Source organism: Diabrotica undecimpunctata, chromosome 8, assembly GCF_040954645.1.
Source record: "Diabrotica undecimpunctata isolate CICGRU chromosome 8, icDiaUnde3, whole genome shotgun sequence".
NCBI lineage: Eukaryota > Metazoa > Arthropoda > Insecta > Coleoptera > Chrysomelidae > Diabrotica > Diabrotica undecimpunctata.
The window spans coordinates 143,562,702-143,576,992 of NC_092810.1; the positions used below are offsets into that span (position 1 = coordinate 143,562,702).

Here is a 14,291-nt window from a genome sequence, read left to right on the forward strand (position 1 = left end):
ACACAATATACAAGAAACCCATTAACCGCAGTTGACTACATTGAACAGCTTCATTGCTATAAACTTAAAAAGGAAATGATGACACAAGTTGCTGATGTGAGTCCATACTAGATATAACAAACAGATAGCCAGCAAAATATGCTTGGAGAACCACCAAGAAAGAAGATTAGACATATCACAGATTACACTCAGATAACAGATGATCATGGAGATTCCTGGAGAAAAGACCAAGATAAACGAAAAGAAGCACAAAGAGATCTTAAAATAGATGGATAGACAACATAACAACAATGGCTGAGATTGGCGCAATACCCAGAAAGATCAAAGGTTTATATTTTGTTGACATAGTTTTACTCGAATGCTTTTTTAATCATAAGAACGAGTATGGCACGTATCTGGTCATCAGATTTTTCATACTTAATTAATTCGTTAAAATATGCAACAACCATTTAGTTAAAACGCCCATAACCTGAGCAATTTTAAACTAGATCTATCGTCTATTATATAGTAAACAGATGATGTAGTACATACAGATCATAGTAGTTTTTTGATTTAGATTTTAAAGATTTTTACACAAAGAATTTTATTATTGCATCAGATATTGTTCGTTTTACTGTAGCTTTAAGAAAATTTCAAACAAAGATATAAACGATATGAAATTTTGCGTAGTTTAGTCATCAATTTGATTCTACAGAATTTTATGTGTCAGTAAGAAAAATTTTTCACTAGTCCAATATCCCATAATATATGGCAAAAATGCATATTTCATAAAATAAAAAATCAATTTTATTAAGTCAAACATATTAATTTTTACTTACTCTTAAAATTCCAAATATTCTTGAAGTTGTGTCATTTATTAAGAACATTATAATATCTACAACAGATATTATTACTAGGGATCCGTCCATTACATTCCATCCAGAAGTAAAGTATGCATTGGGTCCGTAGCACATTCCAGATGCAACTACCTTAAAATATATATTAAAATGACAATATTTTAAAACGAAATGTCATTAAACAAATAGCTTTGACATATTTTCTTGCAAATTGTTCTTTCTCATATTTCCATAAATATATTTTTGCGAGTATATTACATATACTTACTTTTATAAACATTTCTGTAGCAAACACAATGGAAAAAATATAATTTGAGCATTGTAGAAATATCTTTTCGGGACTATCAGGTGGAATATTTGGTCTTTCCATTGCAAGTGTAATGCAATTCTGCGCTATGAAAATTAGTACCAGGTTATCAAACCAAGCCTGTTTTACTACCCAACAACAATATTTCCTAAACCTAAAATACAAGTAAATATTAAAAAAATAAAAAGACAATAAATTAACCTGGAATCACTCTACCCAAATGGACCTAATATCATAGTACAGTTCATTTAAGGACAAAAAGAGCTTCCCGTGCTTCCAGTGTATTTTAAAACCAGAACTTGTAACCGTTTCAAGTTTCAAAATATTTTCCAAAGTTTAAAAATTTATTGTTATAATTCCCAGCAAATATTTAAATCAATGTTGGTCACGCCATCTATCCGCCGAGCGCATCTAAATTACCTCAAGGATCCAACTGTATTTCCTAATTGCTCCGACCTTGGCCTCATAATTCAAGCGTTCGTAAACTAGTGGCAATTCATCTCTCTTTTTTGTCTCTGAATGTCCAGCATACAGGACGAAATTTTGTTTGATTGGTCTCTTGACGAGGTAAGCCGAAAAATAGCTATGAATTTATGGTATGTGTTCAGAAACCAGAATGTATAGTTGGCCATCATTACATGACACCCTCAACAATTCGAAGAATTACCGTTGTTTGGTATACCTCGTAATATTGGGAATATCCCGTTTGCTTAGCCGCTCAATCATATATATTTTCATGGTGGATATTATGTTTCTGCTGCCGATAGATTCCGAAATCCCAGCCTGAGTACTTCTTCTTCTTCTCATTGCGCCGTCTCCTTTCGAAGGTTGGCGATCCAAATGGCAATTGTAGTTTTGGAAACTGCTGCGCGAAAGATCTCTGCGGATAAGCGGTCTAACCATCTCCTCAGGTCTTTCAGCCACGAGTTCTGGCGTCTTTCTACTGATCTTTTGCCCTGTACTTTTCCTTCCAGTATAATTTGAAGTAATTCATATCTTTCGCCTCTCAGCACATGACCCAAGTATTGCATTTTTCTCTCTTTGATTATTCTTAGTAATTCTTTTTGTTTACACATGCGACGAAGTACCTCAACATTAGTAACTCTTTGTACCCACTCAACATTCGTCTGTATATATACATCTCAAAGGCATCTATTCTTTTTTCTATTTCAGAGTCCATTGTCCAACTTTCACAGCCATACAGTAAGACAGAAAAAACGTAACATCTGATCATTCGGATTCTAAGCTGTAGACTAAGGTCTGATCTTGTAAAAAATGTTTTAATGCTCATGAATGTTTTCCTTGCTTGTTCGATTCTTGATAGAATTTCTTTTTTGGATTACACTGACTATTGATATTTGTTCCAAAATATTTTATGGAATTTACCTGTTCTATTATTTGACCCTTGGCATACACCTGTACGTTTATTGGTGTCTTTGAAAATACTAAAGTTTTAGTTTTGGAAACGTTTAGATGTAAACCGAACATTTCGCTGTGGTGAACTACCGCATTTATTATATTTTGTAGTTCTTGTGCGTTGCTTGCTATTAAGACGGTATCATCAGCATATCTGATGTTGTCTATGCTGATTCCGTTAATCTTAATTCCGCCTTGGACCTCGTCTAATGCTTCTCTAAATATAGACTCCGAATACAAATTAAAGAGTAGCGGTGATAAGACGCAACCCTGTCTCACTCCTCGTCGGATTTGTATGTCTTCGGATGTTGTGTGCTCTATTTCAATTGTTGCCGTTTGGTGCCAGTATAGTTCTGAGATAATTCGCAAGTCTTGTTTGTCAACTCCAGTTGTTCTCAGAATTTCGATCATCTTTTGATGGTTAACGCAGTCAAATGCTTTTCGATAGTCAGTGCCTGAGTACTTAGTTGGTAAAAATTGTATTCTATCTATAAGTCACACAAGCATTTGGATAATTCAGGTACCACTATTATATTTTTTTTCTTGAACAGTGAAGATTATCTATGAACTAAATAACAGTGAAGTGATTTATTATTGATATTTTAATTACATTAGTTTGGGATATTGGAATATAACCACACCCAAACTCTTCCGACATGAGCAGGAGGGCCTAGATTATTGTACATAAATAAATAGTTTTCTTACGTTACAAACTAAGTAGTATCCATCTAGTATTCTTACATCAATAATTCTGAAAAATGGTTTAAGAAAATGAGGTATTAGACTTATCATTCAGTATTCATCGTATTGTGAGGAATTAGGTTTTTTTGTTATTGCTAATTACAAATGCTGACTTTAACCAGACTGACGTACGTACGCAGTATGTATATATTTCTAATATCAAAAATATTGTAACACATTCTAAATTCACAATTACTCACTTATTATTAGGTGAAAATAAATACAATGAATAGTCCTCCCTATCCTTCAAAAAATCAGCTGGCTGGATTATCGAGGATATCTTTTTCTTTATTCTTGCTTTGATACCTTTGTCAGTACTTAATTGTGGATGTATTTTCTCATTGGATTTGTTAACAAATTTGATTGTATTCGTATTATTCTTCTTTGCATGTACATTACTATTTTTACTAACTTGGTTTTCTTGTATGGACGTTTTCTTAAAGTAGTTTTTTCTTCTTAAATGTGCTGGGATTGGACTCTGCAAAAAAACATAATATTATTCTGTTGGATTTGATTATTCAATAAATTAAAAATTTATTTTTGGGTAGAGCTTACATATCCAATTCTGTATTAATGGCACATATCTTTGCATAATTTTTCCCTATTACAAACTTAAATACAAAGGTAGTGTTATACTGAAGATTAAATTTCAATTTTTTACATTCAGCACAATAAACGATTTTCTGAATTTTCTAGCCATAGGCTCTTCTTTATCTTCACTATTCGCAGATGTTTTCATAAAAGAGTTCCAGGAGTAAAACGAAGATTTAATGAAAACCATGTCAACGCAAATGGAGAACTCATGTCCAATCTCTGTGCTTTTAACGAACTAAGAATGAATAATACATTTTTCGACCATAAGTTCCAGTATAAATATACATTTGAAATATTCAGGAGGCACAAATCTATGATTGATTTTATAGTTACTAATAGAAAAATCCACCAAAGCAGATTCTAGATATCCGACTTTAAACTCAGCAAGAATGAAAATAGCACTAAAACATTTTCTACAGGAAATCACTGAGGAAAAGTTCAATGTAGAATCACTGTGGAACGACTCTACAAGAGAAATGTACCAAAGGAGGTTAGCACAGAAGATACAGCTGAAACAAATAGACGACATAGAAGATATAACCGTGAGCTGGAAGAAAATTAAAAACAACATTGAAGAAGCAGCAACAGAAGGTCTAGGAAAACGCAAAGTTATACTGAACAAAAGAAACAACAACAATACACCATGGTTCAGAAAAGAAATAAAAGAGTAAAGAGAAACGAGAGGCCTACACGAAATACAAAATATCAAATACTCCAGAATCTCGAAACACCTATAGAAGAATACGAAATGATACAAATCAGTTGGTAAGAAGAACAACAGATGAACACTGGGAACAGTTTATAATAAGAATGGAAAATGACTTCTACGGTACACAAAAACAAATATGAAAAAAATGGCAGAATTGAAGGAATACAATAACATACCAGCAAACGAATAGAAAAGATATCTGACGGAACTATTTAAAGCAAAAGACAATAATAATCAACACAATACCGTACCTGAATTAAGAAACGAAATAGAAATAAGTTTTCAGGAAGTAGAAATAGCCATAAATTCACTCAAAAATAGAAAGTCACCAGGACCAGACGGAATAACGAACGAGCTTCTAAAACACGGAGGAGAAATTATAACCCTAGAGATGAAAAAACTTATACAAAAATTAATATTACACTGCAAGATACCAGACGCATGTAGAAACAGCATAATGATACCAATGTTCAAGAAAGGAGATAAAGAAGACCCCAACAATTATAGAGGTATAAATCTACGGAACACCGCACTTAAGCTTACCACAGACTACTAAGACAAGACACAAAAACAAGAATTTATAAAGCAGTAGACCTATATTAACATACACGGCGGAGACAAGACCTGACACATCTAAAACGAGACAACTACTAGAAACAACAGAAATGAAAATACTCCGACGAATATCAGGGAAAACTCTGTTGGATAGGGAGAGAAGCGAAAACGTAAGAAGAGCATGCAATATATAGGACATAAATGGGTGAGTGACAAAACGGAAACAGGAGTGGAACGAACACATTAGTAGAATGGCAGAGGATAGGATAGTACGAATAGCACGAGAAGTCACCAAATGGACGAAGAAGTATTGACAGACCAAGGAAAAGATGGTGCCACAATTTAAACAATTTAGGAGGCTAATATTGAAGAAGAAACAGGCTTTAAAGCCTACATACAAGAAGGAAGAAGAAGAAGAAGAAAAAAAAATGTGAATATATGGGTATTTCAATTGGAGATTATACACTACACAGCTTGAGTTTTGCCAATAAAAGAATGTACCAAGTGAGGTTTATCAATGGATCTATCAAAAATATAATATGTAGTAGTCGCAGGTGAAGGAATGTACTTAGAATCAAGAGGCATACAATTCTAAACACTGATAGCTAGCTATGAATATCTCGGTGTAAGAATTACAAAACGGTGGTCAGAATAAAAAAGAAATAACTAGAATTGGAAGAGGTAATTTAACAATACTTCAACTGCACTAGGATACACAAATGCAAAATGATATGAAAATGAACTTAAAATTAACTGCAAAATTAGGATATACAAATGTGTCATAAAACATATTGCGTCGTGTAGCTCAAAATTTTAAATAATCAATAAAAAGAGACATCCAAAATAGAAGCAATGGAAATGAATTATTGGTGTACATGTTGTTCAATCACAAATTAGTTCATTAATTTGTAATCTCATATTAATCTTAATTTCCTGAATTTGTATAGTTTCACCGTGTATAATTGTAGAACATATCGATTAGTAGCTTAATTACAGTTTGTTCAACTTGCAAACTGCAAACTATAAATTGAGCAATATATATTGAGGAAATGCCTGCAATCATTTCCTCGGTTCAAATTATATTTGCCAGCTTTCAAAAGTCAACGGTTTTTGTTCTATGCAGAGGACAATACACTTATTTGATGAATCGTAGCATTTTAGTGAGATTATAAATATAGCTTCGGGACTAGTTTGGGACACAGTCACAGTTATAAATTTTTACCTTACAACAATTATAGAGTAATAATTCAGCAGCTGTCAATAAAACTAGATTATATTTCAAGACTTCAACATTTTATTTTATTACAGGATAAAAGGACACAAAAAATTAGAAACAATTCGAAATTATAATTCCTTTTGAATTTGTCCCGGCAAAGACATTGAGAGCCTGGAACCTACAGAATGCAAAAGATTAAAATACACCAAGAAGATCGTGGAGGTAAAAAGTAAATGGTGCAATAGAAGATAGAGTTGGAAGGATAGGAAGTGTTAGTAGCTAGGGTGTGAGAAGCTGTAATAAACTCGTTTTTATATATTAATTGTTATATTTTTTGTCTCAAAACTCGATTAAAACATGCCGAAATTCATAAAACAAATGTATTGCTGTTTACAATCTTATTACTATAATTAAACATTTCTTCGAACGATTCTAAGTATATTACTTGCCTGTCCTTTTCCACTACATTGGGAATGATGTCTTCCATTATTTAATGGTATATTTTCAGCTGGTAGTTCAGAAACGTTTTTGCTCTTTTTAAAACTAGATTTTGTAGCAACTTTTCTCGGACCTTCCCAACTACCTCGAGTGGCTAGATGTTTGGTGCTCCCCGTGCAAAATGCTGGAGTAACCTTTTCGGAGTACGTCACTGTATTAGGTCCGCTCTTTTCATTATACGTCACTATTTTACATACTCTGTTTGAATCGTCTACGCTGCTATGTTTAAACTGTCGAAAAGTTGACGGAGGCGGAGAAAGTTTTGGCGGAACTAATAATTTTGAATTCTAAAAATCAAAGTAATGATTAATATAAATTTAGAAAAATACCTCAATATTGTCAATATAACTTTTGTTTTTGGTGAGTATGTGTGTAGGAAATATAAAACACACTACGTTGAACACTTCCTATCTTACCTCAATTTTTTGAGTTATAACATTTACTGAAGGTTGAGAGCCTTCTATTGTTGAGGTTGAATTGTTTACCTGAAATTGGAATTCCGAAAATTCTTTTAGTGTCATACTTGGTGAATCTTGTGGTGTTGCTGCGGTATGAGTAATTATTGGAGGGGATGACTAAAAAATAAATAAAACAAATATTATTATTATTTTAAAAAAATCTACAAGGAAAATAATTCCTGTAGCTGGCTGTATACCACGTATAACAAAAAAAGGTTAGTCTTTGTATGTGGGTATATTTTATTTTATTTTATTTTATTTTAAAATATACCCACATACAAAGACTAACCTCTTTTTATTATTATTTTAGTGATTATTTTTCTTTTTCTATTTGAAACAAATCCTGTTAGTTTATCTATACGGAGTTATAGATAAACCAGCAAAACAAATATTAGTTCGGGACCATTTTTATTGTCAAAAAAAGTTACACATCTCGTTATAACCCACAAATCAGATGGTTAAGAATAATGCTCAAGGTTTTTTTACATTAGCCTCATAAAAATACAAGCTAACAGAAAGTAAAGAAAACTATAACAAGGATCAATTTTATGCCACACTTACGTCAGATGACTATAGGACAGAATCCTAGAAGACATATATAGATGTCCGATATTCTATAAATGTTTTCAATAAATTGTTAAACGTTAAATTCTATTATGCCAATGATCCACTAAGGTTGAAGGTTAAAATTAATACAAGAAATATAGTTTTACACGATGCTAATTAATCTATGGTAGATGGTAGTTTGGCTTCAGAAACGCAATGGGTACAAGGGAGGCCTTGTTAGCCCTCCTAGCTAATGTATAAGCACAATGATTCTTCGTCTGTATGCTCTGTTGTTGGAGCGTTGGAGTTGCTTCTATAACGGTTGCTAACGAACTATCAGGCAGCGGTGCATACTTTCTCCGCTGCTCTTTAAACTATACTAGAAGAGATAGTTCAAGAAGTACTAATAGAACCATCAATTGGAATTAAAGTCAATGGAGAACCTATCGATAATATTAGATACGCAGATGATACGTTAATAATCGAAGAGTCCTTTGAAGAATTGCAGGTTTTGATGAATTTTGGGTAGCAGATGTAGTATAATTACCATTTACCATGGACATACAATATTAGACTGTGGGGCCTACTTGGTTGTTATCACACGAAATACTTTAGTTTAGGAGATAAAGCAACACTCTACTCTTCTAAAGATTTCTGAGAACACAATTAGAATAAGTACATGGAACGTTAAAAGTCTCTATGCATCGCGAAAATTCAGTGATTTGGTTCAAGAAATTAAACTATTAAGGATTAGTATTATTGGCATAAGTGAATTAAGATAGCAGCCTGAATCGGGAACATGAACAGGATAAAGGAACACTGTACCTACTACTCTGGGAGTGAGAAAAACGACACACATCACAGGAATTAGTGTTGCCCAAAATCGGTCTTGGTCTTGCAGTCTTGGTCTTGTTCTTGCGTTTTTGCAAGACCAAGACCAAGACCAAGACCGCCTAATTTTAGCAAGACCAAGACCAAGACTGACCGTGCAAGATTTAAGCAAGAACAAGACTAAGCCTGCGAGACTCTTGCGTCTTGCAGATAGGACTGAGTGTGGTTTTAGCGACTATAGTAGTTCGGGTATATGCTTAAAGACTCTATGAGATGCAAAAAGATATGTAATAAAATTTGAAAAACTGGACTTATGCGAATTACAAACAATACCATAAACATACATACCGAATTAAAATATTCATTAAGAAAACACATTCGACACGTGCTCAGAGGTCATAATTACAATGTAAAACTAAAATATTTTGTACATTTTCCAGCAGACTTCTTTGCTCTGAAATTAGTTGTCCAGATTTTGAGAATAGCCGCTCTCTAATCATAAAAATAATCTTCTTGCATTGCGACGCCGACAATATTATCGTATAGATATTTTTTAAAATATGTCACCCTAGCTAAAAAAATATAATTGTTACGAACAACCAATTAATAATTCAATTTTTTTCCTATAATAATTTGGTCAGGAGTAATCTAAATAAACAAATCTTATCGGCCTAAGGCTGTAAATTGTTTCTGCTGAGTGTGCGATGAGATCATTCGGTTAAAGAAAATTTGCTGAAACAGTCAAAAGTAACGAGACAAATTAATAACAGATAATGTCGCCTACCATGTAAACAAAATACCGAAGTAACGATATATAATTCTCGGTTTGTTATTAGATACTTAGGGTATTGGATAGTAACGAACTTAAATTATAGTAGTATAATAGTTACTTTTTCGATTCCCAATTGAGCTTTCATTTGAGTCTAATTATGTAATAATTGTTTTTCATCTAATCCTTGTTGTTCCCGGAGTGACAAGTTTACAATCTGACATGAGGGACAAAGATTCAAATAGTTATAGTCGGAGTAAAGAGCGTTGGAGTTATAGATCTAAAAGCCCTAAAAGCAAATTTGAAGAGTTTTTCGAAATAATTTATGCATCCCAAATTGCTTTGTGTAAATTGTGCCTACATTAGGAAGGTTGAAATGAAAATAAACACCAGAAACACGCCAGGTTTAAGGAAGCATCTAATATCTTTTCACAAAAAGGAATTACAAATATTTCTTCCTGAAAAACCAAAATTCGGTGGAGATATTACAAGCTTTTTAATAACCGCTAGAGAAAGTGGAGATGTAAAAAATATACTTATTACTTTATTACCAATTACATATATTATCTACCTACTACTTTAGTTTGGTAAATTAATGTATTTATTAAGTAGGTATCTCCTTAATTTAAAACAACTTCTTTTGATTATCATTGCTTTTTTACCTATTGTTTATTTTTTCTTTATTCTTTATTTTTTATTTAACTATAAGTTAGTTTTTTATATAAAAGTAGAAATAATATTGGTAAAAACATTTATTTTGCTTTACTAAGTGGATTATAGTTTTTTATCTGATCACCTAAAAAATCTGTGCCCTTGATACATGTATGTGGATTTTTTGCCCATAATGTCTATCAATCCCTTTCTAGGCAGATAATATTCTTTAAAGTACAGGCATGCCGATGTCATTAATTTGTTTTTTTTTTGTGTTTTAACCACGTTTTAGCACATGTAAGCGTAGTAAATGCAAACGTTTATTAAGAAACAGATTGACTTCCGTGGGGCATGGTAGATAGATGAGTTAGTTAGAGCATAGGCACAGATCGCTTAGATCGTGGCTTCAAACCCCACCCGATGTCAGTTGTTTAGACATTTATTAATTTGGTTGGTCTTTATTATTCTTCTTCTTCTTCATGTGCCGAGCTCGATTGTCGAGCGTTGGCTATAATAGTAATTTTGTTGACGGCAGCTCGGAAAAGAGATGCAGAGGATCTGTTAAACCAATCTCTCAGGTTTATAAGCCATGACGTTCTTCTTCGACCTTTATTATGGCTTTATTATGGCTATGTTAATTCAAGCTTAAAATGTACTTACTCTGTGTAAATGTGTTACGTTGTTCTAAGATCTAAAGTAACGTTTAATAAATAGCAATAGGCTAATGGGTAACTGCAAGACTTGCAAGACTCTTGCTGCAAGACCAAGACCAAGACCAAGACCGGAAGTGCAATACCAAGACCAAGACCAAGACCAGGTGCATTGCCGCAAGACCAAGACCAAGACTGTCTAAGTCTCGTCTTGTTCTTGCATTTGGGCAACACTAACAGGAATGGAGTTTATATATTTATAAAATCGCAGTTTAAAAAATACGTTAAATATTTTATACTTGTTAGTGTGACAGACTATAATTGTTAGTGTGTATTAATCCAATTAGATAACAGACCATTTATGTAAATATTATTCAGGTGTTCACCCCTAGTACAGAAAAGAAATACGACAATGACGTAGACTTAAAAACCTTAAAGCAAATAAATTGATGATTTTAAAGCGAAAATTAAAAAAAGTCGAAGATCGGACTGGTAGGTGAATATCGACTACGGGAGAGCAATGAACGAATCCTATCAGTTTTGTCAAGAACACGATATGATAATAACAAATACCTGCAAATACATATAAAAATAGTGCAGAAAACAGGTCAGATCACAATCCTCTAATAATTTCAAAAAGTTCCAAAACACTAAAAAAATGCACTTTTTAACTGAATTATATATATGACTACTTACCCTTTTTATCGGAAGCCTTGCTAAACTTTCTTTTTGTATATTTGATTTCGGATCTCTATACCGAAATGGATAATTTCCATTTAAATGAATGTCCTTAAAATCGCAACTGGCTGCGTGCTGGTTCAAATTTTTGACATTTCTAGCTTCATCGGGCTTCCAATAATTTTTGTATTCCTAAAAGATGGTTTTATTACATACTTATTATGGTACATTTTTGTGAATATTTGGTTTTATTATTAAAATATAAAATACACACACATTTTATTACGTTTCCGGATAATACAGCATAGAAAAGTTAATGAAAAATGCCAACAGGAAAAAAAATATTGTTGAGAAAATATGGAAACAACACAAAGAGGTAAAGAGGTTCTAAAACTGTTTTCTTGTGGCATATTTAAGTCTTCTTCTTCTTGCTCCTTCTTGTATGAAGGCTTTAAAGTCTGTTTCTTCTTCAATATTAGCCTCCAAAATTGTTTAAATTATCGCACCATCTTCTTCTTGGTCCGCCAATACTTCTTCGTCCATTTGGTGACATCTCGTGCTATTCCTACCATCCTTTGCCATTCTACTAATGTAAAAAAATTCATTTTCTCTCCTGATGCCATCCATTATGTAGCTTCGCTGTTTTTTTTAATTTTTAAATTTTTTTAAAAATTTTAAACTGTTTGTCCTTGTGTCGTGTAGTGTAATGTACAATTTTATGTTTATGACATTCTCAACAGATTGTTGGATAGGCCAAATTTGACGAAATGCCCCTGAAAATGCTCTAGGAAGCGAAAGTACTTGGGCAAGATTTAATTAATAAACTGTGCTCGATATCTGCCTCTCATTTGATAAAAGTTCATTTATTCGAGCACTTAACGTTATATCAATTTACATTAGGAAATTTTACTTTTATATTAGGAAAATCTTAATATTCATTTCACAGTAGGTACGAATTGTCGTAATTGTCACATTGACATTAAAAATTTCAAACGAAGTTCTGAAAGAATAAACAAATAATGAATAAAATGCCTATTACGTTGTATACCGTCCAAGAAAAAGTGCAACTTGTAACATGGTACTTTCAGGGTAATTCGATACGCGAAGTAATTGATTTATTTATTGTTGCCTTCGAAAATAGACCCTCACCAAGTGTTACAACAGCTAAAAATACCATTAAACATTTTCAAACTTCGGGATGTGTAAACAGTTGTAAAAAATGTCATGAAGGTAATGAACCACGTGTTAGGCCTGTCGATGAGTAGCGTCAAAACAGGGATATTGATATTTGTGCTTTTGTGGAAGCTAGTGAACCCTGCAATAGTGTACAAATTGCTAGGGAAGTTAAGTTAAGTTTACAACCAACACAAGAACTGTTTTCGGAAGATAACTTTAGGCGGATGGAGTTTTGTGAATTTATGTTAGATAAATAGAATGAAAATGTACACTTTTTAAAAAATATTTTATTTTTTGACGAATCTTCATTTTCATTACATAAAAAACGCAATCCATCCGTTGCAAGGTATTATTCTCAGAAAAATAATCACCTCAGTGTTGTAATGCGAACGCAGCATCCGCAAAAGTTAAATGTTTGGACTGGGATTTGGACCATTTTGTCGGTCGGTACACATGGTACAATTAAATGGCCCGCTAGATCCTGTGACTTAGCGCCTAACGATTTCTTTTTTGGGGGTTTCTCAAAGAAAACATTTATAGGCAAGCATTACACCAGCCCTACTCCAAAATATGAGGAGAAATCTGTATTACAGATTTGGTTACTGTTTAGCACAAGGAGGTGGAATATTTGAGCCCTTAATTGATTAATCTGCTTTCCTTTTTATTTTTTGTTAGGTACATTTTACGAAGTTTGTAGGTTTTTAATTAGGTAGTTTTTTTATGTTTAAGTTTGGAAGAATTTTATTGTTTTTCTTTTATTTAAAAGTACAAACGATTCTTATTCTGATTTATTTTCTTCTTTCTTGTCTTATTCTTGTCTTATAAGCTTTGTCCATAAAATTTGTACAATTTTCAGTTATTTACTTACTTATTTATTTGTACTGCTATTACGGCTAAAAAATAACCAAAAAATTAATTTTAGAGCATTATAATAAATATACTCTAGTGATGGGATTGCAATAAATCTTAATTCCTATGGTCAACAAAACAATGTCGTTATCTGTATATTAACTTACCGGAAAACAATTTTCTGAGGAACTGGATAAAGAATAATTACTATCTCCACAATTTCTGCGCAAACTGGCTTCAATGATGCAAGACATTTTCCGTTTTGCTAATTCTCTTTGTTCTCGTTCCCTTCGTTCATTTCTTTCTGAACTAAATCCCTCGACAAGGATAGCAACTAACAAATTAAATAGCACATAGTTACCAAACGTCATTAAGGCAACAAAATAAAGTGCAGCCCAGTTTGAAGTTTTTGCCATTCCATTAGACAAAACTATGTTCCAATCTTCTTGTGTTAAAATCTGGAATTAGTTGTGTTATATGATGAAAATATTCTAATACTTTAAAAATAGAAACACATAATTTACACATAAAACATAAAAGTTAAGTAACTTAAAATGTGAAATGAAACTCACTATTGTAATGCTTAAAGGCTCGAAATAAACAATTAACATCTTTATTTACAGTTTGTGTAACTGTGTGAATAAAAACAAACACTTATGATTGTTTACAACAATTACATTTAAAATTGTGTAAAAAAATCGGAATATGTGGCTAAAAACAGTGATAAAACATGCATGAGTAAGAAAAGTACATTAACTAAATATGTATAGAATACGATCGGTCAACAATGTGGCTATTGTTAATTACTGAA

At 32.5% G+C, this 14,291-nt stretch overlaps 1 protein-coding gene across 4 annotated transcripts in view; it reads right to left on the reverse strand.

Annotated features, from left to right (window-relative positions):
* Ca-alpha1T (Ca[2+]-channel protein alpha[[1]] subunit T) overlaps window positions 1-14,291 on the reverse strand; it is a 141,700-nt gene that overhangs the window by 59,854 nt on the left and 67,555 nt on the right. For 3 of the 4 annotated variants that reach the window (XM_072541269.1, XM_072541271.1, XM_072541272.1), the window contains exons 11-17: window positions 13,648-13,938; window positions 11,474-11,647; window positions 7,289-7,447; window positions 6,824-7,159; window positions 3,501-3,778; window positions 1,105-1,297; window positions 819-968 (exon numbers count right to left, since the gene is read on the reverse strand). In XM_072541269.1, coding sequence (XP_072397370.1) covers window positions 819-968; window positions 1,105-1,297; window positions 3,501-3,778; window positions 6,824-7,159; window positions 7,289-7,447; window positions 11,474-11,647; window positions 13,648-13,938 — 1,581 coding nt within the window. The remainder of the gene's footprint in view (window positions 1-818; window positions 969-1,104; window positions 1,298-3,500; window positions 3,779-6,823; window positions 7,160-7,288; window positions 7,448-11,473; window positions 11,648-13,647; window positions 13,939-14,291) is intronic. The other variant, XM_072541268.1, reaches the window with a different exon arrangement.